We start from the raw sequence: 26,722 nt of genomic DNA, 5'->3' as shown, positions 1-26,722 counted from the left end.
TTTGCTCCTTTGTTCACTAAGGAGATTGGTAGTTTGGTTTTCTGATTGACTCTTTGTCTTATATGGGGGTGGGAGTAAAGTTGGCTTCCAGAAATGAGTTTGGATGCACTCCCTCATTTTCAGTTTCATTGAAGAACTTGAGGATTGTTGGTATGGCATCCTTAGAGGTCTTGTAGAATTTAGCAGTGAATCCATCAGATCTAATCTTTTCTTAAATTGGTAGGTTTTTTATTACAGCTTCAATTTCATTGCTTGTGATTGACGTGTTAAGAATTTTTAAATTTTCTTGGTGTAGATTAGGTAATTCATATGACTGTAGAAATCTGTCCATTTCTTCATGATTTTCCAATTTGTTGGAATGGTCTTTTTCAGTAGATACTGTATTGTGGATTTCAGTGGTCCATTGTGATTTCACCACTTTTATTTCTAGTTTTATTTCTGAGACTTTTTCTTTTATAGTAAGTTTGGTGAAGGGTTTATATATTTTATGTTTTCGAAGAACAAGTTCTTTGATTCATTGATACTTCTTAATAATTTGTTAGTCTCAATTCCATTAATTTCTACTCTGATCTTCATGGTTTCCTCCCTTAAATTTGGTTTCGATTTAGATTGTTTTTCACGTACCTTGAGATTCATCATTAAGAGATTTATTTGAGCTTGCTCTATTTTTCTAATGTGAGCATTGCTTGCAGTAAGCTTCCCTCTTAGGATCACTTTCATTGGGTTCTGGCATTGTCTTTTGAGTCTAGAAATTGTTTACTTTATTCTTTGATTTCATTATGACCTGTTGTGGGTTTAGAAGTATGTGACTAGAATGTCAGTTGTTTGTAAATTTTCTGTGGTTTTTCCCTGTAATTTTTAGTTTCAGTGCACGGTGGTCTGATAAGTGGGGTGGTTTTGATTCTTTCAAATTTATTTATGCAGACTTTGTGGAGTAGTACATAGTCTGTTTTTGAGAAAGTGCTGTGTGCTGCCGAAAAGAATGTTTATTCTGTTCTTACTGGATAGGACGTTGGAGATCCCTGTTAAATCCATTGGTTCAGAATATAGTTCAGCCCTGGTATTTTCTCATTGATAAATTTTGTTTAGTTTAGTTTTTCTTTTGGTAAAAATGTGGTGTTGAGGTTAGTCACTGTGATTCTATTGGTGTTTATTTGATTTTTTTGTGTCCAATATCTGTTTTATGAAGATATGTGTTCTAACATTTAGTGCATATATGTTTATGAGTGTTATTTCTTCCTGTTGGAATATTCTTTTAACTAGCATTTAACGTTCATTGTTAGCTTGAGATTGACTTTGTTTGAGAGTAATGTTTCTACCCCTGCTTATATTTTCAGGTTCCTCATGCATGAAGTATTGCTTTTTAATTATGGTTTTTAGTCTGTGAATATCTTTTTAGATTAGATGTGTTTCTTGAATGCAACAGAAAATTGGATTCCTTTTTTCAATCCAGTCTTCCAGTGTCTGTCTTTTATTGGGGAGTTGAGGACATTAATGTTGAGAATTGTGGAGATTTCTTCTTTTTTTTTGTTTATCCACTTTCATGAATTCTTTGTGAGTTTCTGGATATTGGCTTTGTCATCTGTGCCATGGATATTGTTGAGTATATTTCCCTCTTTGTGTAGTATTGTTCTCCAACTGTATTGAAATCAAGTTTTGCTGGCTTTCTTAACCTGGGTTGGAAGATGTTTGCTTTTAGGATTTAAAATACTTGAGTCCAGATTCTCCTTGATTTTAGAAAGTTTTGGTTGGGAAGTCTGCTATAATCTTAATGAATTTGCCCTGTATTTTTCCTTTTCTCTGACAGCTTTTAAGGTCCTGCTTTTGTCTGTTGTTGGACAGTCTTGAATCTTGAGTAAGTAGTGTGATAGGTAGCTTCTGTTTTCATCATAGATGGTGGGTGTCCTGCAAGCCTTGCGTACCTGTGTGTTCCCTCAGACTTGAAAAGTTTCTGTTAACAATTTTTGTGCACAATGTTTTATTCCACATATGATGCCTTGTAGTTTTTCTCTAACTCAGTTAGCTTGGGTTGATCATCTTAGTATTGTCTGTTAGCTGTTGGATGCATTTTTCTTGTTCTCTACAGTGTTAATGCTTCTCTTCAGGCTGATTGTGTTTTTCTAGCTAGTTCTGTGACCTAGGGAATGAATTATTTTTAGGCAGTTTCATTCCTAAAAATTATTCTGGATTTTCTTTTGATAGTTTCTAGATTTTCTTATCTTCCCTCCTGTTACGGTTATGAAGATGTGGTACTTTAGTGTGGAGGTATATGGGAAGGGAATGGAATTAGGATAGGAAAGTACATTTAGAGTTTAAAATATAAAGATGGAACCTGACTAGATAAGGTAGAATCCAGGGCCTAGAACTGATACTAGTACTATCTGGATTTATTTTCTGTTAGTTTTCCTACCAAAACATTTCAAAATTATTTTTAGATGAAAATAAAAAACCAGTATATTTGGTCACAACACTGGATAACACAGTGGAAGACCTGTTAACACTGGAGTATGTGAAGGTAAGCACTTCCATTCATATCAGCTATAGGTAAGTGTGCTCCTGAAATTTTTAAAAGTTTTATAATTTTAAGAATAGTTTGTCTAATCTTTATTCTGATGTACTCTCAGTAACTTGTGACACTTTATCTCTGGTCATTCTGTATCAAATAGTTGTGATTTAGAAGTATTCAGTATGGCAAAATAAGTAGCTTGGGTTCCATATAGAGACCTGTAGTTTAAACCCTCTCTCCCCAACATACACACAGATACACATGTCAGACTCCAGGGTATTGAGAGGAAGAAAGTATTTTGGTCTCAGTGGAATTTGTGCAGGATATGGATTTTACTCCATTTTCTGCCATTGTCTGAAATTACCTGATTTTCCTAGTTTTAGATTGTGTTCCAGTTGTACTAATTGACATCATTATCTCATCTGTGAAGTTTTTCACATGCATGGTCTATGATCTTTTTTGTGGACATTATTTTTATGTGTTACATCATGTTAGTTATTTTACCATCAGAATAGTGCCAGAAGATCATTTTTCACTTTTAAGATCATTTTTCCTATTATTGATATAAACACCTTGAAATTCTTGTTATATTTGTATTAGCTTTTCAATTACAAAATTGTTCTACATCTAAAGAAAATGTCACGCAATAGACTGTTGCTCAGATGGGATGAACTTTTCATTTGTAACAACACGGATGAATCCAGAGACTATTGTGCTGAGTGAAATAATCCAAGCACAGAAACACAGTTACTATACAAATCTCATTTATGTGTAGAATCAATAAAGTTGAACTCACAGAAGCAGAGGAATGAGAGCCACCAGCAGCTGAGGGTCTTGGTAGGAAGGGATGGATAAAAGATTGCATTGTAGGAAATGCACTGGAAGAATATATTTTGAGATCTATTCCACAGCAAGATGACTATATTTAAAAATACATATTTCAAAATAGTACATTTTAAATGTCGCGCTACAAAAATGATAGATGTGATGATGTTAGGATTATTTAATCATTCATGTTATATAATTGTATCAAAACAACACATGCTATCCTGTGTATAAAGAAACACAGTTACGGTTTATCAATGAAAAATAATGTAATAAATTTTTGAGAAAGAAAAACAGTATTTGGACACTTCATTGACAATTCTGGCACAAATTTTGTTTTCAAAGTCAGAATAATTAGCATACAGAGCTCTTGTTGGTCAAATGATTGATTTCTACACTTGATATTTTCTTCTGTTTCTTCTGTTCATAATAACAATGTTAGGATGTAAGATTTACTAAATCTTTGCTATGTTACAGAAACAAATGAAATTTGTTTTGGTAAAGCAGTTGCTTTGTTCTAGTGAAGTAATTGCTTGTTAAAGTAACTATATGTGCGTTCCTGTATATATAATGTATAACGTACGTATGTAAAACTAAACATATAGACTTACTGTGTATAATATAGTTACTTTATATACATGCATTACCCACATATCTGGAATAATAATATAATGTATTTAGGACTGTCATATATGGTATATGCATGTGTCTTCCTATGATGTTCTAATAGATTTGTTTTCTTTTTGGATAGGCTGAAAAAAATGCACCTAACTTAAAAAGTACCTATGGCAGTGTTTTACAGCTGATCAAGGTACAAGTAGATGTTAATTCGTGTTTTCATTTGAGTATCAAATTAAGTACTGTCATGAAAATTATAGGTGGAATGCAAGATGCTTGAGGATTAAAGCAGTATCAGAAACAGTATTTTGTCCTAACCTTGTTTTTATGTTCTGCTGAGGATCAAAGCCTGAACTTTTATGTGCTAGGCAATCACTCTACTACGTCACTGAACTGTATCCTTAATCCAGATCATATCCTTTATCTGAGTGTTAGTCAGTTTCCTGTTGCTGGGTAAATGTGTGGCATCTGCTGTTTTGAAGAGTTATTTTGCTCGCAATTTTAGATGGTCAGTCTCCAGTTGGCTGGCTCCAAGGCAGCAGAGCTGCTCACACTGCTGCAGGGAGAAAAATGGGAGCAGCTAGGGGCAAGACTACAGCTGTTTAGATAAAGCTGCAGTGGACTGCCTCTTCAAGCAAGCCCCACCTCCAAATAGCACATGAACTCCTCAGTAGATTCATCTGCTAATGAGTGCAGTGGTCCCGTGATCAGAAACTTTCTGAAAGCCCATGTTGGGACATGTTGAGAATTCAGGGGGATGTTTTAGATCTAAACTGTGACAGTATTATAAAATGTGGTTTCTAGTTTGCTTGTTTTGTCTTTTTGAGACAAGAGTTTCACTATGCAGATGAGGCCTTGAACTCACTTTGTAGTCCAGGCTGGCTTTGAACTCAACAGTGATCCTCTGGCCTTAGTCTCCTGAGTGCTGAAATTACAGGCACGCAGTCATGTCAAGTCACAATGTAGTGTCTTACAGAGACTAGACACGTTTTATTAACCTGTTAATTAACATCTACTTTGTTCCTTAGGTGAATTTTTCCTCTTTGGATATTCATTTACATACTGAAGCACTTCTAAATACAATAAATTACTTTAATAAAATCCTTCCACCCTCCATGGGAACATCAGCCTCAGTGTCTACTGTGGAGACTGAAGACAAAGGAGAAATCATTAAAAAATTAGGTATAGTTTTAAAAAATTCTAATTCAAAAATTTTTTGCCAAGTGGATTGGTAAATTTAGACATGAATTTATTGAGCTACACTGTTGACCCTAGAATTCTGTTGCTAGACTAGGAATGGTGATTCTTTCAGAGACTGAGTACCAATCTGAAAAGACCCATTTATTTATTGCAGTGTGTCAACATTGCAGTTAAACCTGAATATTGAGATTTTCATTTAGAAAAACAACTATACATTAACATCTTTTGTCTTAAAAGAAAAAGAAAATTTGTCTTAATACCTAAACAAGTCATTAAATTCCAGGCTAATTTTAGGAATTTGTGGTCAGGGAAACTGAATACTGTGAAAGAAAAATTTTCTGTTATGTAACTGGTTTTACTTGAAGATGATACAGAAATATTTATTTAGATTAAAATTCATACATTTATTAACATTTATATTAGAATAGTACAACAAAATTTGAGTAATATCATAATATATTTTTCTGTTCTGTCAGAGAACATGTTAAACATGAAGAAACTTGAAATTTGAAATACTGCAAAATCAGAAATTTTCGAGTGTCACATTTGTACTAAAAACATTTGGATTTTGTAGCATTTCAGGTTTTGGACCTTTGTATGCTCAATGTATTACTTCTTAAAATGAATGGACATCTCCTACTTAATCTTTGGATCATAAAAGATTTAGGATTATGCAGCTATAGTTCTTAGTTCCACATGTTCAGTCTTCTCTAGCAACACAGTTTTGTTTTGCCATTTCATTTTTGTTTTCATTAGAAGTTCTGATTCAGTAGGGAGTATATTTGCTTTCATTTGAATTGCAAATCAGATTTTCATTGTCATCATCATGATAAATAATACTATGTGGGGTGATATTTCATTTACTTTGTAAGTCTAGTGTAGTAACTACTACAAATTTTCCCTGATCTTTTACCATATGATTTTTTTTGTAGCTTTCAAGCAATCCATGAATGAAGATATTATTACATTGCAGATTTTTGCAGAATTGTCATGTTTACAGATTTTTATTCAAGAACAGAAACGTAACATTTCTGAAATTAAGATTGAAGGTAATAAAGTTTCATAAAAAATAAATTTAAAACTATTAAATAAAAGTAAAAGCAATTACTGATTCTTTTGTTTCTTTAGGGCTTGATTCTGAGGTGATTATGAGGCCTTCAGTAACTGAAATAAATGCAAAGCTAAGAAATATAATTGTTTTGGATTCAGATACAATGGCTGTATACAAAAAGGTATGTATTTAGGTGAGCAGAAGTGGAATTCAGAAGATGAGTGAGGTTCATATTTCAACTCCCCACAATGAATATCATCATTCGTGCAAACATGTACAACACAAATTGTTTCAGAAAGTAAGAATTTTTTTATGGTTAATTAATGCATCTTTAACTGTGGTTATCCAGTTGGTTGTCACATTTTAGCAATGTGGCTTATTTTATACTTGGTTTTCTTCATTTTACTTTAGGACAGAGGAGGTTGCAGCTTTATTGGTCATTGACTTGGTTTATTTCAGCTACAGGAGGAGAAAAAGACACCAAAAATCCCCACATTTCCTTAAGAATTTCAAATACATTATATCATTACTACCTATTTGCACATTGTAACATATATTTCTTGTAGTTATTACCAAAAAATGTATAAACAAGCTTTATTTGCATTTCTTCTCCACCAGTTGGCTTCGTTTACTGAGCTTTTTAAAAGACCTATGCAAATCTCACATTTTAAAATTGGATCCAAAGCACCAAATATAACCCAAATCTCTGGAATATTTAATAAATATTTGTATTCACATGGATCGTTTTCTATACAGTGATGCATATTTTAAAGTGTTTTTGTCATATTCAGTATTTTAACTTTCAGTGTTTTTTTTAACTGAACAGTAAAAATTACCTATTCATCCAGAGTAAATAATCCTACTGCTGTGGTATATTACTTTAATACATTTTATTTTATGAAGAGTGTATATTTTATTTTTAAAATTAAATTTATTGGTACGTTTTAGATATACACAACGATCACATCCCCTCACCCTAGAGAATTTGTACTTATACATGGTATATCTTGATTCTCTCCTCTTTTTTCCCGTTCCTCTAGTGTACCTTCAACCCCTCTTCCTGTCCCTAACTTACAAAAGCTTTGTTTCCATTTTTTCTTTTCTCTTCCTTCCTTTCCCCTGCCCTGGTTCTTCCCATTTGAACTTTTTTTTTTTTTAACTCTTTCTCATTATGTGTTATACATTTTGGTCCTTATTTACACTTTTGATTTCTCATTTTTTAAATTCATCTTGTTTGTTTGTTTGTTTGTTTTTTGTACAAGGGATCGAACTCGCACTTGCCCGGAAGGCAGAGCCGCTGAGCTAAATCCCCAGCCCATGATTTCTCATTTTTAAAAATGTGCTATTGTTGAAAATTGTTTAAAATTCAGTCAATTCTGATAGTTAATAAATTAGTTGTTAATGGCCTGCTTACTTATCTTTAAACTAGAACAACCCAGCCTCACATGTAGGTGCAGCCTACCTCTGCCACTGGAAATTTTGTCTTGTTTTTAAATGATTCATAGACCTCCAAACTGATGTGTGTCTTGAACTCATCTGGGAAGAATGCTAGAGAACTGGCTAGCTCTTAGAGCTCCATCCTTTTTTCCCTCCAAATACAGTGCCTGGCTCTAGGAGTGCTGCTAGGGAAAAGAGGCTAACCACGTGAAATAGCTTTGTGGTCTATAAATACCCATGTATTTATGGAAGGATTCCAGAACCTAGCACAGTGCCTTGTCAGTAGAAAAGTAATAGGAAAGTGCATGGGTGCTTTAGCTTGGTGTTTAAGACATCTGTACAAAAAGATGAGCTGATACTTGTTGCCCACCTGTCACAAAGTTCTGTCCTTAATAGAGATAAAGACAGTGTAATGATCGATCACATCTTTGCCAACACTGTCATCATCATATGTGCCTTTCACTGCTGCTGCTCATTGCAGACTCTCTTGCTCGTGCTATAATTTGTACCATCATAGTTTTACAACTGTCTTTGAGACCTTTTTTTTGGTGGGATTGGTTTGCGACAGGGTTTGTTTCACTATAATTTAGGCCAGTTTTGAACTCACGATGTAGCCAAGGTTCTCTTGAATTTGTGATGATCTTCTTGCCTCAGCCTATAGCTGTGCATTATCACACCCTGCTTATCTGCCTTTTAATGATACATGGGAAGACATTTATTTTCATTTGTAAGATGCTCTGTTAATGAATTTTTTAAATTTCCTGTAAGAGCGTGACTATTTAAAGGTGAATTGATATACTTCATTAATTTTATCACCATCAGTTATGTAAAATTTTAAGGTTTATTTTACCTTGATGATTTTAGTAATTTTATCTTTTATTTTCTCAAATTAGGTAAAAAGAAAAGTAAATGTTTTAAAGATGGTTTAAAGTGATTTAAGATTTCAGACTTGATAGTTCCTGTGTTATCTTTGTAAGTTTTCAGACTTGATAGTTCCTGTGTTATCTTTGTAAAGTAAAAGGGAATGTATCCTTACAAAGTATTTCTAGGATCAGTACAGAAATAGGTTATTTATCTAAAAAAGGAAGCTGTTAAGGAGACAAAGGACAATTATTTGGAAAAAGACATAACATCACATGGAAAATTCAAGCATTCATACCTGGTGCATGGGTTTTAGGTCAGGCTTAGGTGTTTGTTTTTGTTTTGTTTTGTTTCCTCTTAGTTTTGCTCCTTTTTGTTGTGTGAATCTCTGAACATCTAGTCATATATTCCTTTTCTTTGTTTGTAAAATCAGGATTATAGTATCTCCTAATTAATACTCCTGGGACAAAGTGTTTCAGCGGGAGGCTAGTAAGTACCTTTAAAAATATTCTTTTGGGGCTGGGGATTTAGCTCAGCGGCATAAGCTCCTGCCTTGCAAGCAGGCAGTCATGAGTTTGATCCCTAGTACCGATAAAAAGGAAAAAGACCAAAAAAAAAAATTATTTTATTTTCTTCTTCAAATACTCTGAACCTCAAAATACATTTCAGAAAGCTTGAGATTTTTTTTTTTACAAATTATTTTTACAGACACTTACGAATATAGCTGTTACACAGTTAAGAGAGTTCTTTGAACTGTATGATTAGTGGTTGAAGGATAGATGTTTCGTTTCTGGTTATAAAATAGGTTTTATGGACTAGAAGCTTTTAGAAAATTGGATAGGTAATTCTTGAATAATGAAGCATGAATAGAATGTTACACTGGAAATATTAAGAGAATATTAAGAATTTAGATTAGAAAAACTTGAAGTACTCATTGAGTCAGGAAATCAGCATTTGGACTTTGTCAAAAAAAGAAGCACAAAACTCATTTAGCTGGTAATCTTGATGATATGATGATCAACTGATTTTTATATAAAAAGCAAAGAATCTTACATTTTGTTATTATGGCTTATTTAGCATAAGAGTTCTAAAAAATAAAACAAACCCATGACTCAGGAATAAGGAACAAGAAGTTTTCCATAAGCCATTGTTTGATTTTATTGCTTTATTTTTACTTTAAAAATCATAATGTGTGGTGCATTTAGGAAGTAAATTTTAAACTTTTAATTTCTCAATCTAGAAAATAAAGCCCACAGAACTAAAAGTATCTACTTAAAGGTATTCAGTACTTAGGCTATGTTAGATCCCTAATATAGCCCAGTTTATTACTTACTTCTCAGTAATTTCTTCTTGTGAACACAAGGTTAAAAGTTCAGTTTTCAGCGTGCTAAACTGAAGTCTGCTTCTATCTTTTTGTCTCATTGGCATTTCCCTTCCTGTTTTTCTTGGCTTTGATGCAAATTTGCATGATTTTTCAATGAACAACCTTTTTCAGTAGTTCTCTACTTTCAAGGAACCAGAGAGGGTAAGCTTTTTACTCTGTGTGAGCTTTATACTCATTTGCCATGATACACAGCATCATCCCATGCATGTGTTTAGGTTTCTTGATCTACTGAGCCCATCACTGTTCCACATTGGAGACCTTGGATCTGTTAACTATTGGAGCAGCATCCTCCACTTCACCATGCTATCTGAAAAGTACTGACCTTACTTGGATGTGAAAGGTGAAAATGATTCTAGCTTACCCGATGTTCTGATGACATAATATAGTAATTTAATTTCTGTCATCCTTATAAAAAATTGGCTTGAAAGTGAAGGTTTTAAACAGTCCAGTTTTTAATGCTGTTTAATTCTGGATAATAAATACACAAGTATGTTTAATTTTTTAGTTTTCTGTCTTCATTGTCAGGTAAATACTGGCTTTGTAAGATGAGTTAAGGAGTGCTTTCTTCTCTTCTTCTGGAAACATTATATAAAATTGGAATTATTTTTTCCTTAAATGTTTGTGTAATTCATCAGTGAGGGTACTTGTTTGTGTATTGTTGATGCGGAAGTGCAATTTCATTTTTGCCCCATATAGCAGTTTATTTTTTCATTATCATTTACTGAAGTAGCATTTGTTTAATCATGGTAAGCCCTATTCAGATTAAAATTTCATTTTTTAGGGACAAAGAAAATGAAGCACCTAACAGTTACCACTCTATCACTCAGCGCAAAGGGCTTCATGTGACAGCTTAACTGTGAGAACCAGGCATTTGGGCTCTTCAGTCTACACTCGGCATCATTTTCTGCTGCCTCGCATTTCCATACTACCTGTATCAAACGGGATTTTTTTTTTTTCTGTTTTAAAAATTCTCTTCCAACTTGCTTTTGTCAGTAATATCTCACCTGAATTTAGAACTTTGTGTTTACATATAAATTTTAGAATCATCTTATTAGGTCAACAAAGAAAATTTACTGATGTTTCATCTTTAAAGTATAAAGAATCATTAATGTCATCATATATCTAGTGAATGCTTTTATTTCCTTCATTGTCTCACAGTTTTTTGTTTTTGTTTTTGTGGGGGGTTTTTTTGTTTTTGTTTTTGAGACAAGAGTCTCACTAGTTCAAAACTGGTCTTGCATTCACCATGTAGCCCCGGCTAACCTCAAACTTAGCAGTGATCCACCTACCTTCACCTCCTGAGTGCAGGGATTACAGGCCTGTGCTACCACACCTAACTTTGACAATTTTTAAAAATTTTTTTGGATGAGGACCTACAAGGTGCATTTCCCTGATAACGCTGCTTATTGCAGTGTTTTATTCTATCAGTATTCTTTAATCAATCTCCTGCACATTCTCTTTTGCATACGTTTGTTACTATCGTATTCCTTAGACTTTTTTAAGAGCTTGGATTTTAAATCTTGGATCTTGGATCTTATATCTTGTTTTCTGTAAATTGAGAGTTAAATCTCAGGACACAATGAAATTTAGAGCTGTTTGTGGAGAAGAGCAAATTACTTCTTAACTTAAATAAATTTGTGATGTGGTTATTTCAGTAAGAGTTGCAATATGACAGTATTCTTGCTGAAACATTTCTTTATCAGATTAAATACTTCATCAGTGTATGCTGATTTTTCTTCTCACAGGATCATTCTCTTAAAAAATTACTAGGCTAGACTTGAAGCACAGAATTTCCTAGGCATTACTGCCACATGTCTTCTGACCTATGATTTTCCAAAGAACTTTGTCATTCTGCCTAAATATTTAGATCTGTTTGAAAACTTTGTATGGGTTAGACTGTGGACACATACACATCTGGCCCCGCATCCTGAAAGTATCTGAAGTTTTCTTTTTTTTCCTTTTAGGATAATCTGCTTTGTTAACAAGTATTATAAGACAAACATAAGCCTGACACACTAGATACAAGCCAGTTGGTTGAAGGCTGTGAAGGACTTGGCACTAAATGTATAAGCTTTTAGTTACTCATTTTGTACTGTGGTGTTTTGTTTTCTTTTTACCTGTACCTGGTAGGTCTAGGCCTTAGCTCTCTGCTCTGAACTGTTTTGAGCAAATCTCTATAGTTAGGTGCAGAGAGGGATAGTCCTACTCATCTGATTAGCAGAGAATGTTTCGATTTTTTTCCTAACAGATTTTGGACTATTACAATCAACAAAGGTACAAAACTCCATGGAATGCATAATCAGTAATATAAAACTATTAAAGAGTGGTGAGTGCTTTTAAAATGCTGGTTTGGGAACATTTGGAAAATGTGATGCATAAGGATCATTTTAGGATTATCAAGAAATACCTATTTGCAGAGGAAAGGTTTGAAACTAGTTGTCTTGAATACTTTTTCTCATTGAGACAAAATACTACATGCCTGAAGTGAAGCAGGAAAAGGTTTATGTAGTTTACAGTTTTTGGAGGTGTCAGTCTGTACTCAGCTGGCTCCAGGGCAGAGTGGTGTGGCAGAGGGGCAGCCATTCATGACAGCCGAAGAGACAAGAGCGAAAAGGGCAAAAGAGGGAAACTGCCTCCTTCTCTCCTTTGTGCTGTATGCTGGCTCCCGAGGCCTCCGGGCGGGTGCCTCATTCGCACCACCAATCCCAGCACTAGACACAAACCAGTCACAGACAATTCAGCCACCTCCATGACAGCGTGAGGCTTGAGGGGGCACCCAGACACAAACCATAACAGTACATAATTCAGAGTGAATTATGGATTCAAGCCTTGTGGAAAGAACGGGTAGAAGAAATAGCAGCCCTAAAAGGAATGTTCTTGGCATATTTGGAAGGTTGTAAGGTGCTGGTAATTCTTACATAGTATTCTTTATGTTAGGTATTTTGTATTACTTTGTTTGATAGCTTTTGTGTTTTACTTTTTAAGGTTACCTTTATTGAGCTATAATTTCCTACAGTAAGACTTACACTATTTGTGCAGAGTTCTGAGTTTTGGCACACGTATATAAGCACACATAGTTGGGTAACTTCAAACACCTTCAGACCCTGAAGCAGAAATGGGGAACCCTGACTCTTCCTACCCGTGCTACAGATTACAGGTCCACTGACATCCATCAGAGAAAAATAATTTTGAAGGGACATTAACAGGAGGCATAATGAGATTTTTTAGACAAAATTTTTAAAGTACACACAGAAAGAGTATTAGCCTTCAAGAGAAAGACACTGCGTCAAGGTGAGTATATTTACACTTGTTCAGGGGCAGAAATTTGAATAAAAGGGGTTAACAGAAAAGGGATTTAACTTGCACATTACAGTCTACAGATCTTTCTGAAGAAGGGTGATGATGACGCATCAGAAGTAACTTTCACAAGTAACAGAAGCATAGCCATCCATAGAGAAAGGCCCATTTTAGAAGTAAAAAGAGATACGTTCTTTACAAGTAAAAAAGGCTTACTTACAGGTAAAAGAATGGCCCAGGCGGACTAGACTTATTGTGCTTTCTTTATAATTTTAATTTTGATTGGTATTCATGTTTACAGCACATAATGATTCCACGTAATGGTAACACTCATCACGGGGAGTTGGTGTATGTATATAACACATCTTTGTTCTTTTTGCTTTTGTTTTTCTCTCCCTTAAACCCTCCCTCCATCTCTTGGTCCCCTTCTCAAAATTTTGCTTCTTATTTTTACCTCGGATTTCTTAGGTAATACTTAAGCTTATGTGTATGATTTACCTCACTTCACATTATCTTCTTATGATACATCCATTTTCTTGTGACTCAAATTTATCCCTCTATATTGCAGAGTATTACTCTATTGTGTATAAAGGCTAAAGCTTTCCATAGATGTACAGGCCATTTCCAAGATTTAACTATTATGAGTTGTTTTAGCTACTGTTACGTGCTGCTCTAAACATGGGTTAAGAATATAATATAGTATCTTTAACTCTTTCAGAAAGATATACTTAGAAGGGGAATAGCTAAATCAAATTAATTTCTAGTTTGCTTTTTTTGAGGAATTTCCATACTGATTTCCACAGTGGTTTTACTAGTTTACATTTCTCTCAACCGTGTGGAAGGGTTCTTTTTTTCTTGCAGCCTCTAGCATTTGTTGTTATTTGATTTCTTGGTCATAGCCATTTTTTCTAGAATAAGATGGCTTTACAGTTCATTTTAAATTGCATTTTCTAATGGCTAGAGGTGATGAACATTTCCATGTTTATTGGCCATTTATACTTTTTCTAAGAAGTATCTATTCACTTCAGTGGTCCCATTTTTTGATGAGAGGGGTCTAATTTTTTGAATTCTTAATGTGTCAGGACATTAGTCCTGTGTCTCAGGAGTATCTTGCAAAACTTTTTTCCCATTCTGTGGGTTGTCTCTTTACTCTGTTGATGTTTCATTTGCTGTGCAGAAGCTTTTTACTTTGATATAATCCCATTTGTTGGATGTTGATGTTTCTTAAGCGATTAGTGTTCTGTTCAAGAAGTTCTTGCTTCTCTTTAACTTCAAGAGTTTTACCTGTTTTTATCTTCCAACAGATTAAAAGTTTCTGCTTTAATATGTAGATATTAGTTGCATTTTGATTTTAATTTAGTACATGTTGAGAGACATGGGCCTGGCTTCAATCTCCTACATGTGGATGGCCAGTTTTCCCAGCAGCATTTGTTAAAGGGGCCATCTGTCCTCCAGGGTAAAGTCTTGGCTCCTCTGTCTAAGGGGCCTGAAATGGCTGAATGTGCCTGGAATTATTTCTGCAACCTTTGTTCTGTTTTGTTGATCCACTTACCTATTTTTGTGCCAGTACCATGCTGTTGTTAATCGCTGTAGTTTTGTAATATAATTTAAAGTCTAGGATTGTAGTTCTTGCTGCTTTGCTCTTGTTTCTCAGGATTGCTCTTGCTATTCTGGGTTTTTTGTTCCCTGTGAATTTTGGTTTTTTTTATATCGTTCTATGAGGACTGTTGTTGGTATTTTTATTGAGATTGAATTAAATCTGTATATCAGTGTTGAAATCATGGCTATTGACAATATTGGTTCTGCCTATCCAGAAACAAAATCTCTTTCCATTTTCTGCTGTCTCCATTTGATGTCCTGTTTTAGAATTCTGTGGTTTTCATTGTAGAGATCTTTCACTTCCTTAGTTAGGTTAATTCCTTTGTATTTATTAATTCTTCTTGATGTTATTGAGGGATGGTATTGTTTTCCTGATTCATTTCCCTAGTGAATTCATTGATTCTTGTCCTGCTACATTACTAAATTTGGTTAATTCTCAAAGTCCTTTGGTGGAAATTTGAGGTCTTTTGTGTAAAGGATCATAACATCTGCAAATGATGGTAACTTAATTTCTTTTTATATTTATCCCTTTTATGTCTTTCTCTTCTTGATGGCTCTGACTAAAGTTTCAAAACACTGTATTGAAGAAGAATGGTGATAGTGAACATCCTTTTTGTGATTTTAGTGGTAAATCTTTCAGTTTTTCCCACTTTAGTTAATTGATATTGGCAATAGTTTGCATAAATGGCTTTTATCAGTGTGACATAAGGGTCTTCTATATCTGTGAAAGTTTTCATTGTGAATCAATTTTTCATGAGTGAACGTTGGGCTTTGTCAGTGCCTTTTTCTGCAGCTGCAGAGCTTGGAATTGTAAGTCATTGTAGATCATCCTTGGTTGGTAATTAAGATGATTTCACAAACTAATAAAGAGCGAGAAGTAGAAAAATGAATAGGAGACCCCTTTGAAGAATCTGAAAAATCTGTTTTTATACTTCAACTTAGAAGAAGCAAATTTTAGTAAATTGTAGATGTTTTTCCAAGTTTTAAATACATTTATATCATGCATATTTCGTACAAAAGTATAAATTCCAAATTTTAAAAATTACATTTTTTGTTCTCCATTTTAAAAAATGGTATATCAAACCTCCTAATTTCTTGAGACTGAAGAGGTTCTGCCACCCTTAACTTGAAAAAATAAATATATAAATTTAGGGAGTAGGTTCTAATAAAACAGGTAAAATCGTTTCCTTATTTGTCCCCCTGTGTACTGGCTTGAATGTTTGGAAGGTTTTCTAAATATGTGTATGTGGCACTGCTTCTCTCTTTATTTTTGTCCTGACAGCATGCTACTTCAAAAATGGATTGTAATAATTGAAATTTTCTCTTATTAGGCTGTTTATATCACTGAAAAAGAGGTTTTCAGCTTCAGAATGATTTCTTACATGGATGCAACTGCTGGTTCTGCGTACACAGACATGAGTGTGGTAGACCTTCAGATTAATTTAACTGTTGGTTGTATCGAAGTAGTTTTTCTCACAAAATTTCTATATTCTATATTGGTAAGTATATAATACTTTAATTCTAACTTAGAAGCCTAATTTATTTATTTATTTCGTAGTGGGGATTGCACTCAAACAACCTTGCGTTTGCCAAGTAGGCACTTAAGCTGCTGAGCTGAAGCCCCACCCCTAGAAGCCTAATTTAAAACTACCACACATAATTGAAATACGCTTTAATCTTAAGCAAAATAAGAAACATGTTTTCTTTTTTCTTATAGTTCTGTGCATATTGGATACTAAAAGCAGTTAAAGTAATCCTTATCTGATTCAATCCTAAGGTTTTTAATTCTTAGTTTTGCTTTCCTATTTTTTCCCCATTTTATCCTTGCTGTCAGCGCTTATTTTTCTCCTGAATATCATTTGTATCTCTATGAAATCATTCTTGTTTTAGACTGCATTCTGTGTTTCGGTGTTCAAACCAGATAATCAAATCTAAGGATGTAATGGACTAAGTAGGTGAAACATGGCAACTTAAAAGCAAAGAGGAAATTCATGTATTTATATGAATAGTTTTGGAGCTGTGGAACGCTCTTGTGTTAATTCAGAATTTTGAGTATTTTTGTTTTGTGATGTTTTAAATTGCAATTTTTCTTTAACCATAAAAATCTTTGTTTAAAAGACAGTGAGGATAAGTAATCTTTGTCTAATTTACTTTTATTAGTCAAAAAATTAGGTCACTAAGATCTCTTGTGATAAACGTCTGCTTAAATATCACTGAAAATAAAATATTACTTTTCCTATGAAGATAAAAATTAAATATAAATCTAGAAAACTTGGAGATTATAAAATTTATTTGAGAGTTCTTGAAATCTTCTAAAAAAAATCTTACCAAAACAGTAGGCTATCAACTGAGGGTTTCTGTGAAAATAAGGTTGTTTAAGCTGTTAGGGCAAATTGAACAAGAAGTGAAATAACCAGTGAAACAACCCACTGTTCTGGGGGCTAGGTTTCTGGTTTATCAATATTTTTGTATTTTTTCATTTTTCCTAGCAGAAAATTAATGTAGATAATTATGTCTTGGATAAAGCTTGGTTTTATCAAGTGCAGTTTTTTTCGTATGGAAGTAAAATTACTAGGAACCTTTGTGTGATACATCATACTCAGAATCTTAGAAGTCTAACAGCAGAACATACTCTTAAAAGCTGTTAAAGAAAAGCACACAGGAAACTCATTAGAATTGCAGCTAAATTCTCAACACAAACCTTAAAAGCCAGAAAGTAAAATTATGTAAATTATATATGTAATAAGACCACTAATGGTAACGTTAAGAATATAATTTTGTGATCTTTATAGGCTTTTATAGATAATTTTCAAGCAGCTAAAGAAGCTTTGGCTGAAGCAACTGTTCAGGCAGCAGAAATGGCTGCTACTGGTGTAAAAGAACTGGCACAAAGGAGTTTAAGATTAGCACTGGACGTTAAGATAAACGCCCCAGTGGTAATCATCCCACAGTCGCCAGATTCAACAAATATTTTTGTAGCTGATTTTGGATTAATTACAATGACCAATAAATTCATTATGGTGACAGAGAGCCAGAGCAATCCTCCACCTGTTATTGACCTCATAACAATCAAGCTGAGTGAAATGAGACTTTACAGGTAAGCCTTTCTATGTGTTAGTATGCGGTCTTTTTTCTTAGTTTTTAATATTGAAAGCTTCAATATCTTGAGTATTTTATTCTATAGAACAGTTTTATTATATAGAGTTTTATTATAATTATACTTGGTTTTGTGATTGTCCCTCCCAAACGCATTTTTTTTAGCAAAATTACTTGTAACTTTACTCTTTAAAAACCAGCAAATATTTAGAAATTGCTTCATAAGTAATTAAGGAAACTAAACTTTATTACTGAAGAAGTGCATTTGTGCTTTTTTAAAATATATTTATACACTTTTTGGGTAGTTATAAATTTTAAGTGTAGAAGGAATGGATTGTAGCTTGTTTATTCACTTTGTAAACACAGTAACACCCAAACTAATCAATCAGCTCTATGTTTAAGGAACTGATACTTTAAGCAAATAAACAGTGGAGTATGATCTTAATAATCTTTTGACAAAGGATTAGGAAGTCAGTGAACAAAGAAGTATCCCAATAGTTCCAGGGCATTTATATAGTGTGTTCAGTGTTTCAGTGCTGTTTCTAGTTACCTGTTTTTTCCCATCTTGGATTCATCATTTTTTATTGTTCTAACTTAACCAATGTCTTTCTTCCTGTCAATTTCTTTTGTTTTATTTTATTTATCTCTTCATTTTTTTCTTTCCCTAAGTTTTGCTTCTCTTTGGCCTCTGGCTGAGCTCTTTCTTGTCCCTGTCCTTCATTTTATCAAGTGAATATTTTTGAAGCAGTTTTGAGAAATAGTTCACATACAGTAAATTATTTGTCTTTAAAGTATGTCATTTGCTAGGGTATATTGGTTTATGAGTAGTTGTATTATATCTTCGGTAACTATTAAGTTAGAGTTCACCAGTAAAGCTATCTGAGGCTGAAGTTTTTTTATGGGAAGTTTTTAAACTACAGTTTCCCTTTTTGTAACAACTTTCAAATTTTTGACTGATTTGTGATATTTTTCAATGACTTCGTTTATTTAGGTTGTAGAACTTAATGGCATAAAATTGTTCATACTGTCCCTTCTTAGTCATTTTTAACTGTAAGGTTCTCTCCTCTTCTACTTATTACCAATATCAGTTGCTTATGCCTTTTAACCGATACGCCTGGTTAGAATTTACTGGTCTTAAGTAACCTGCTTATAATTTTACTGTTTTCTCTATTTTCTGGTTTTTCTTTCATTAATTTCATATTTATTACTTTAGGTTTAGGTTGCTAAGTTTCTTTAGATGGTGACTCATTATTAATTTGAAATATTTATTTTCTGATATAAGCTACAGTGCTATAAATTTTCCTTGTAATTGCCTTTTCTCTGACATTTGAACATTAGCTGACTTGGTCTTCTTGGACTCTCAGCACTATTTTCTTGCGTCAGGGAGTTTCCTGACCTTCTGGATTCCTCTTCCATGTGCTAATGTCTGTAAATTATCTCAAAACAGTAGTAAATTGAAGCATTCGGAGGCACACTTTTTTTTTTTTTAACTAAGCACCGAATGTGTCTCAGGACTGTGGTAGGAACAAGTATGATAGTGTGCTATCTTTATAAGCAATTAATAAGTAGTACCTACTTCATTAAGTTGTTATAGTGTGTGCTATTTAATGAGCTATTGTGTGAAAACATAGATCATTGGATTTTAGAAAGGTATGAAAAAATAGGTCAAAAGAAGACAAAACTGTGGGTTAGGAGAATAGTTTGGTAACTATTGTAGTAATTCATTCAAGAATTACAGATGAGTTAGTCTGAGGTAGAGGAATGAGGTAATGGTAGTTTAACAATTACAAGAAATTTTAAAATTACAGTCAATAGCAACTGGTTATTGAATGTGGAAATTAAGAGAGAGGAGAAATCAGAATTCATCCAAGGCCACAAGTATAGAAAACACAGTAACTGATGATAGTTCAGTTCCTTCACATAAGACAACAATTTAGAAAAATGATATGGGATCTTAGTGATCTCACTGAGGGGAAGGTAGTTTGGAATGTAGTTCTTAGACTTTCATACGGAGAGATCTAGAATGTAATTCAACATATTTTCTGAATATTAAGAAAGTGATCTTGCTTAGATTTCTAAATTTGAGAGACTTGTAATACTTAGTTTTTAAACCATTGGAATGGAAAAATCACAGAGATTGTAGAGTGGGATGTGTGGAGAGGAGTGTTGAGTAACACCAGTATTTAAGGGAAAGGACCTTTAAAAGAGACTAAGAAAGAGCAAGCAGAAACCAGAATGTATTCCAGGTAGCGTTGAGGGTCTTGTGCTTGTTAACCGTGAGTTAACTGTATTTGATTATATTTTAATGCTATGATTCATAATTTGCATTGAAAATTCAACAGCTAGTTGGAATCAAGTAAGGCTAAATTTTTGACAAGCAGGCGTGACCAGGGAAAAGGAAAAGCTTTTAAATATTGAGAATCATATTGATGTATAATGGAGATGAAAGAAATTAAAAGGCAGGAGGCTATTGGTAGCATAAAAGAATATAGTGAGGCCTTTATATACTGGAGATACAATAATCTCACTCTTAAAAATAAGCACTAACCAGTTAAATGTGGTAAACCTAGGTGTTACTATTCTTAAAGGAAATGAAGACAATATTTTTGTTTTACCTCGAGATAGAGTATTGGAGAAAAATTGACCTGTTTTCAGAACTTCTTAGCCAGATTTTAGTTGATATAAGAAATGAACAATATATTTAATAAAGGCATTGGAAAATGTAGAATGATTTTTAAATTGAGTTATTTCAGAAATGATGAGATTGAGGTGAGAGACTTCTGCTTTAATAATAGGCTATAAATATACAGCAGTAACTTTTTAAAGCTGTAAGCATTAGATAACCTTGGAAGTTCCAACTTTGTAAAAAGTCCAAATTTACTAAAATTACAGTATTTGTGTATCTTCTTTAATCACATCTTGACTTACAAAAATATATGTAAATTAGATGAAAGTTTGTATTAAAAGCAAACTACTTTGATAAAAGAAGTACAATAGTGAAGACTAATCTTTAGAGATTGTCATTTGAAGGTACAAAAGAAGGCTTTTATGGTTCCATAGTCCTAGAAGGTGTCTGTGACCTACTGCTCTTGTCTTTACCACTGGGCGTCAGTCTTGTCTAAGTGCTTGGAAGGTCCACACAAGGTCCACTTAATGTGAAATTGTTCATAACCAGCTATTATTTGAATCCATGGGAATAGAAAACTTTAAGGTACAGTTCTGTTTTCTGTGAAGGGAATATATGTACTACATCTTTAAATGAGCAATTTAAAAATTTTTATAGTAAAGTGTTACATAATTTTTTTAACTGACTAGTGATAATTCTTAATTTTCTAATCAATTTTTATATTTTTGGCATTTTTTATCGTATTTTAAAATCCTGTTTTTAAAAGTTAAACATTGCAGCTTAGAGAAAATCAACTTGGTTTCTAGTAGGATGGACCTTTTTTCATTTTGATATGCAGAAACCTGGTAAAGTTGATACACACACACAATCATTGATTTCTATTGTGCTATATAAAATGATAAATTGATCTTTTTTCTTATCTGAATGTGTATAGAACCACCCGTAACAACTTTATTTCTCCTTACAGGTCTCAGTTTATTAATGAGGAGTACCAAGAAGTACTGGATCTACTACTGCCATTAAATCTTGAAGTGGTTGTTGAGCGAAATCTATCCTGGGATTGGTACCAGGAAGTTCCTTGTTTTAATGTAAATGCTCAGTTAAAACCCATGGAGGTAACTTGATAGCTGCTTATTGGTTTCTGTCTTGTTCTTGTAACACACTACTTTGGAACATTAAAAATTTGGGGTGAATAGTCCAGGTATTATCAGCTTGGTCATAATTGAAACAGCATCTTATTAACAGACATGTTAAGTTACCAGACATGAAAGCTTTCATATTTAATTGTAAAACTCAGGCTTGGATTCATTTAGTGTTCTCCATTCTTTGGTGACTCAGGCCTGTGGGATGGTTGGGGGTCTGCCCCCAGCCTATCCTGACAGGAAGGAGCCACAGGGAGCAGTCTAGGGTCCTTCCAGCTTCTTCTAGTACTGCTGACAGGAGTGAAGGGTGGTGATTAGTCTGTGTCGGAGAGACATACAGTACTATTTAGACACATGTACTAACTGGGTTTGTGCAGAAGTTTTAATAGGATTTATGTATATGAATATTTTCACAGTGGCTGTTACATAATAGTCACAAACTAAATGTCATGAATAAAAGCATGGATGAAAGTCAAAAAAATAAGCAGTGTGAATAAGATACGCATTCTCTTCATCTTAAAAACTAGATTAGTGAAAAACTAGCATATCATCTTTGAAATTCAGTTGAAGGTATCCTGGTACCAATATTAGTGTTACATTTTTTGAGAATAAAATTATTCCTTTGGGTTATAACAATGAGAATAGTTTTCACAAACCTAGCAGAAATAATTTTAAAAAGTGTCCTGATTAAGTGTACATCAGTAAATTGTTTTTTATAGTTACCATTGTATTATATCATTGTTTTCCAGAGAAACAGAAACAACACCGAGGGTATGTGTGTGAGTGGTAGGGTTTTATTTTAAGAAGTTGGTGCCTATGATTGTGGAGGCGGGCAAGTTCAAAGTGGCAAGGTGGGCCAGTAGAATATCGTAAAGGAAAGGGTTGACCTTGCAGTAATCTGAGGGTACTCTGTCAGGAGAATTCTTGCTTGAAGTAGTTTGCTCTTTTTTTCCAGTGAATGTCTTCAACTCCCTGATTGAGGCTCACCCACATTGTGGTAATGTGATTCACTAAGAAGTCTAATCACTTAAATGTTTCTCTTTCCTAATGACATATCTTCATAGAGACACTTAGGATGATGTTTGACAAAATAGCTATTGTGACCAAGCCAAGCTGAAACATACAATAGAAGAGCCATGTGTGGTGGTGCACACCGGTAATCCTAGCACTCAGGAGGCTGAGGCAGGAGGATCTTTGCAAGTTTGAGACCAACCTGGGCTTCAAAATGAACTCAAAGCTAGCCTGAACTGCATAGCAAGATCTTGTTTTAAGAAGAAAAATTAAAAAATGAAAATAAAAAACACAAGTTTTGAAGTTAGTTAGCTCTTTGAGTTCTTCTAAGTGCATATGAACTAAAATTTTTTGTTCTTGTTTTTATACCAGATAATGAACTCATGACCTCATGCTTGCAAAAGGCAGGTGCTTATGCCACTGAGCTAAATCCCTGGCTGAAGTGAAATTTTGTAATTTAGCTCCAGCTTTTTTTTTGAGACAAGGTTTCACTATGCAGTTCGGACTGCCTTTAAACTCACTGTGTAGCTCAAGCTGGTTTCAAACTTACAACAATCCTCCTGCCTCAGCCTCCGTAGTGTTGTGATTACAGGTGTGCGCCACCATATCTGGTTGCTTCAGCTTTTAAACCCAGGATCATAGTCTGTATACCTAGCACATAGTCTGTGGCTCAAATAAAAATGATCACGTAATACATACATTAAATGTTTTTCATTATCCAAATGGGATATATTGTTTTGATTATTCATAAGACGTATGTACTGACCAGAAATGTGAGGTAGCTTGATGGCTGCAGTTTAAAATTCATTTCAAATGTTAACATTTTTGATTTGATGCATTCATAACTACTAGTGTCATCGATTTAGGTGTCTAATTTATTTCTTATTTCATAAACTACTAAAGATCACATCGTCGTTTGGAAAATGGTATTTCTTCAGTGCTTTTAAAAGTTGATTTTGTAGATGGCCGAAGTAAACAGTCATGTTTTTAGATTTTAAGTACAGCAGATAGAAATGTTAAGAACCAAATCCACTGTGCGTATGTTTCTTTTCTGAAATCCTGTTTTTTAACAGTTCATCCTTAGTCAAGAAGATTTAACAACTATTTTTAAAACTTTGTATGGAAATCTGTGGTACGAACCAGGTGTTAGTGCCTCACCTGCCATAACTAAAGACCAAAGCAGCGGTGCCAGTGTGGTCACTAACGCGTCACCCCAGTCAGCAGGTATGTTTCTAACGCTAAATTAGTTTCACGTTCTGTTTTTTTGCTCCTCTTTCTCCAGGTTGCGCCCTCCCCTTTTTCTTCTCCTACCCTTCTCTCTTCTCATCCTCTTTTTTTGTCTCTTCTGCCCTCTGTCTTCCTTCCCCATCTTTGTTTTGTTCCTTCCTTTCTCTATTTTGGTAAAATAGAGTTCACAAGTCTCTTCCTAATCAGCTAACCCCACTTAAGCATTTCTGGATTACCTATGTTATTAGGCATTCCATTGATTTAATTTTATTTTCCTTTGAGTCAGAACTCTTTTTTTTAAATTTTTTTTTATTTAAGAGGAAAAAGAGAAAAACACAAAACAAAACAAAGCAGTGTAAGGTTACATATAATACAGAACTACAAAAAAAAAGATAACAGTAAGAAATCACCTGTTAATAGATTACATATTATCATCTTGGAAATAGTTGCTCAAATCACAGTATCAAAGAATACAAAGTAGACATTCAAACAGGGAGACTACAAACAGCTGTGTTCAATGATCCAAAAACATTAATATAGTCAGCTATTCAACACCCCTATACACACTTGCTGTTATATCCGTTAGAGTTCTTTTTTTTTTCCCTTCCTCTTTTTTTACAACAAAATTTACACATTTTAGATTTTATTACTCCTTAGTTCTTGTTACTTTTTTTGGGGGGGGGAATAAAGTCAAATATGGCAGAACAAAGCTGTCAGTCAAAACCAAGGATAGACTTAGCACATGATGTAGAACAGAGTACACGGTTATTAACAATAGTTATCAACGTTGTCTCTTGTTTCCTTAAAAAGATTTGTCTATCTCATTAGATATTATAAAGTTGGACAAAACAGTAGAGAACAAGACCAATAAAACTTAGACATTGTAAACATTACAGGACTTCCAAAGGAGACAATAGTCAAACCTGAATGGGCATCTTAGTGAATCTTATTGCCTTCAAAGTAGTTGCCTATACCCTCAGACTTGATACTATCCCACAGAATGGAACAGAGTCTAATCAATCAAAACAAGATCGTGGGAGTATTACAGGACTTCAAAACAGGTTAATAGGAAATCGAAAAGAGTTACTATTATATATCCTAATTTTTTTAATTTTTCCCTTAATTAAAATAAACATAAGAAATAACTAATTTTTTTAAAGAATAATAGTTACCATAGTGTCTGTCTTTTTCCTTGAGATATTTGGATAAAACTTCATATACTATAGCTTCAAATATTTCCATATCAAGAAGCCCAGAATAAAGCCTTTCTAATTAATAAGTGAAAATTTTATAAGGCTTCAAGGCCACATAATGGGGAATCATGATTGCCACATATTTTCATATACTTGAATCATTACTTACATTAGGGAAACTTCGGTATTCATACATGCGAGATTGATTTATTTCACTTATGAGTATGGTCTCAAGCTGCGCCCATTTATTGATAAATATCTCAATGTAATCCTTCTTTATAGCTGAATAATACTCCATTGTATAGAAATACCACAACTTTTTTATCCATTCCTCAGTTGATGGACACTTGGGTTGTTTCCAAGATCTGGCGATTACAAATTGTGCTGCTATAAACATAGGTGCACATATATCACTGTGGTATGATGCTTTCATTTCTTCTGGGAATATGCCTAGAAGTGGAATAGCTGGAATAAATGGGATTTCCAGTCCCAACTTTTTGAGAAACCTCCAGACAGACCTCCACAAAGGCTGTACCAGTCTACACTCCCACCAACAGTGCAGGAGAGTTCCTTTTTCCCCACAGCCTCTCCAGCATTTGTTGTTGTTGGTTTTCTTGATCCTAGCCATTATTTCAGGAGTGAGATGGTATCTCAGTGTGGTTTTAATTTGCATTTCTCTGATGACCAATGATGATGAGCATGTTTTCATATATTTATTTGCCATTTGCATTTCTTCATGTAAGAATTGCGTATTCATCTCAGATGCCCATTTTTGGATTGGATCTTTGAATTTTGGAGGTCTGAGTTTTTTTAATTCTTTATATGTTTTAGACAAGAGTCCCTTGTCTGAGAGAGAGTTCACTAAAATCTTTTCCCAGTTTGTGGGTTTTCTTTTCACTATGCTGGAGATTTCTTTTGACATGCAGAAACTTTTTAATAAGAAGTGGTCCCAGTTATTGATTCTGGGAAGTATTTCCCGTGCGGTTTGAGTCCTGTTCATGAATTCTCTACCTACTCCTATGTCTCCAAGGTTTCTACCCACTTTGTCTTCCAGTAGATTTAGTGTTTCTGTTTTAATATTGAGATCTTTGACCCATTTAGATTTTAATTTAGTACATGGTGATAGACATGGGTCTAGCTTTAGTTTTTGGCAAATGGAGAGCCAGTTTTTCCAGCACCATTTATTAAAGAGACTGTCGTTCTTCCAGTGAACCTGCTTGGCTCCTTTATCAAAGATAAGGTGGTTGAGTGTGTTTGTAGTTGTGGTTGTATCTTCTAATCTATTCCATTGATCTTCGCCTCTGTTTTGATTCCAATACCATGTTGATTTTACTACTGTTGCTTTGTAGTATAATTTCAAGTCAGGGATTGTGATGCCTCCTGCTTTGCCTTTGCTGCTTAGAATTGCCTTTGCGATTCTAGGTCTCTTCTGGTTCCAGATGAAATTTAGGAGTGATTTCTCTAGATCTATAAGGTATGTTGATGGTATTTCTATTGGGATTGCATTGAATCTGTATAAGAATTTTGGGAGAATGGCCATCTTCACAATGTTTGTTCTTCCTATCCATGAGCAAGGGATGTCTTTCCATTTTCTGAGATCATCTTCAATTTCCTTTTTCAGTGTATTATAGTTTTCACTGTATAAGTCT

The 26,722-nt window shown here is 33.9% G+C and overlaps 1 protein-coding gene across 5 annotated transcripts in view; it reads left to right on the top strand.

The window, feature by feature from the left end:
- The window catches only part of Vps13a (vacuolar protein sorting 13 homolog A), a 228,565-nt gene that overhangs the window by 73,213 nt on the left and 128,630 nt on the right, over positions 1–26,722 (top strand). For all 5 annotated transcript variants that reach the window (XM_063249548.1, XM_063249570.1, XM_063249575.1 and 2 more), the window contains 9 exons: positions 2,436–2,515; positions 4,083–4,142; positions 4,978–5,131; positions 6,082–6,198; positions 6,278–6,381; positions 16,110–16,277; positions 17,571–17,875; positions 21,468–21,615; positions 23,727–23,877. In XM_063249548.1, coding sequence (XP_063105618.1) covers positions 2,436–2,515; positions 4,083–4,142; positions 4,978–5,131; positions 6,082–6,198; positions 6,278–6,381; positions 16,110–16,277; positions 17,571–17,875; positions 21,468–21,615; positions 23,727–23,877 — 1,287 coding nt within the window. The remainder of the gene's footprint in view (positions 1–2,435; positions 2,516–4,082; positions 4,143–4,977; positions 5,132–6,081; positions 6,199–6,277; positions 6,382–16,109; positions 16,278–17,570; positions 17,876–21,467; positions 21,616–23,726; positions 23,878–26,722) is intronic.

Source organism: Cavia porcellus, unplaced genomic scaffold, assembly GCF_034190915.1.
Source record: "Cavia porcellus strain 051 isolate PalLab524CR breed Dunkin Hartley unplaced genomic scaffold, mCavPor4.1 scaffold_1, whole genome shotgun sequence".
NCBI lineage: Eukaryota > Metazoa > Chordata > Mammalia > Rodentia > Caviidae > Cavia > Cavia porcellus.
The sequence above is the reverse complement of the archived record's forward strand: the minus strand, read 5'-3'. Positions and strand labels throughout refer to the sequence as shown.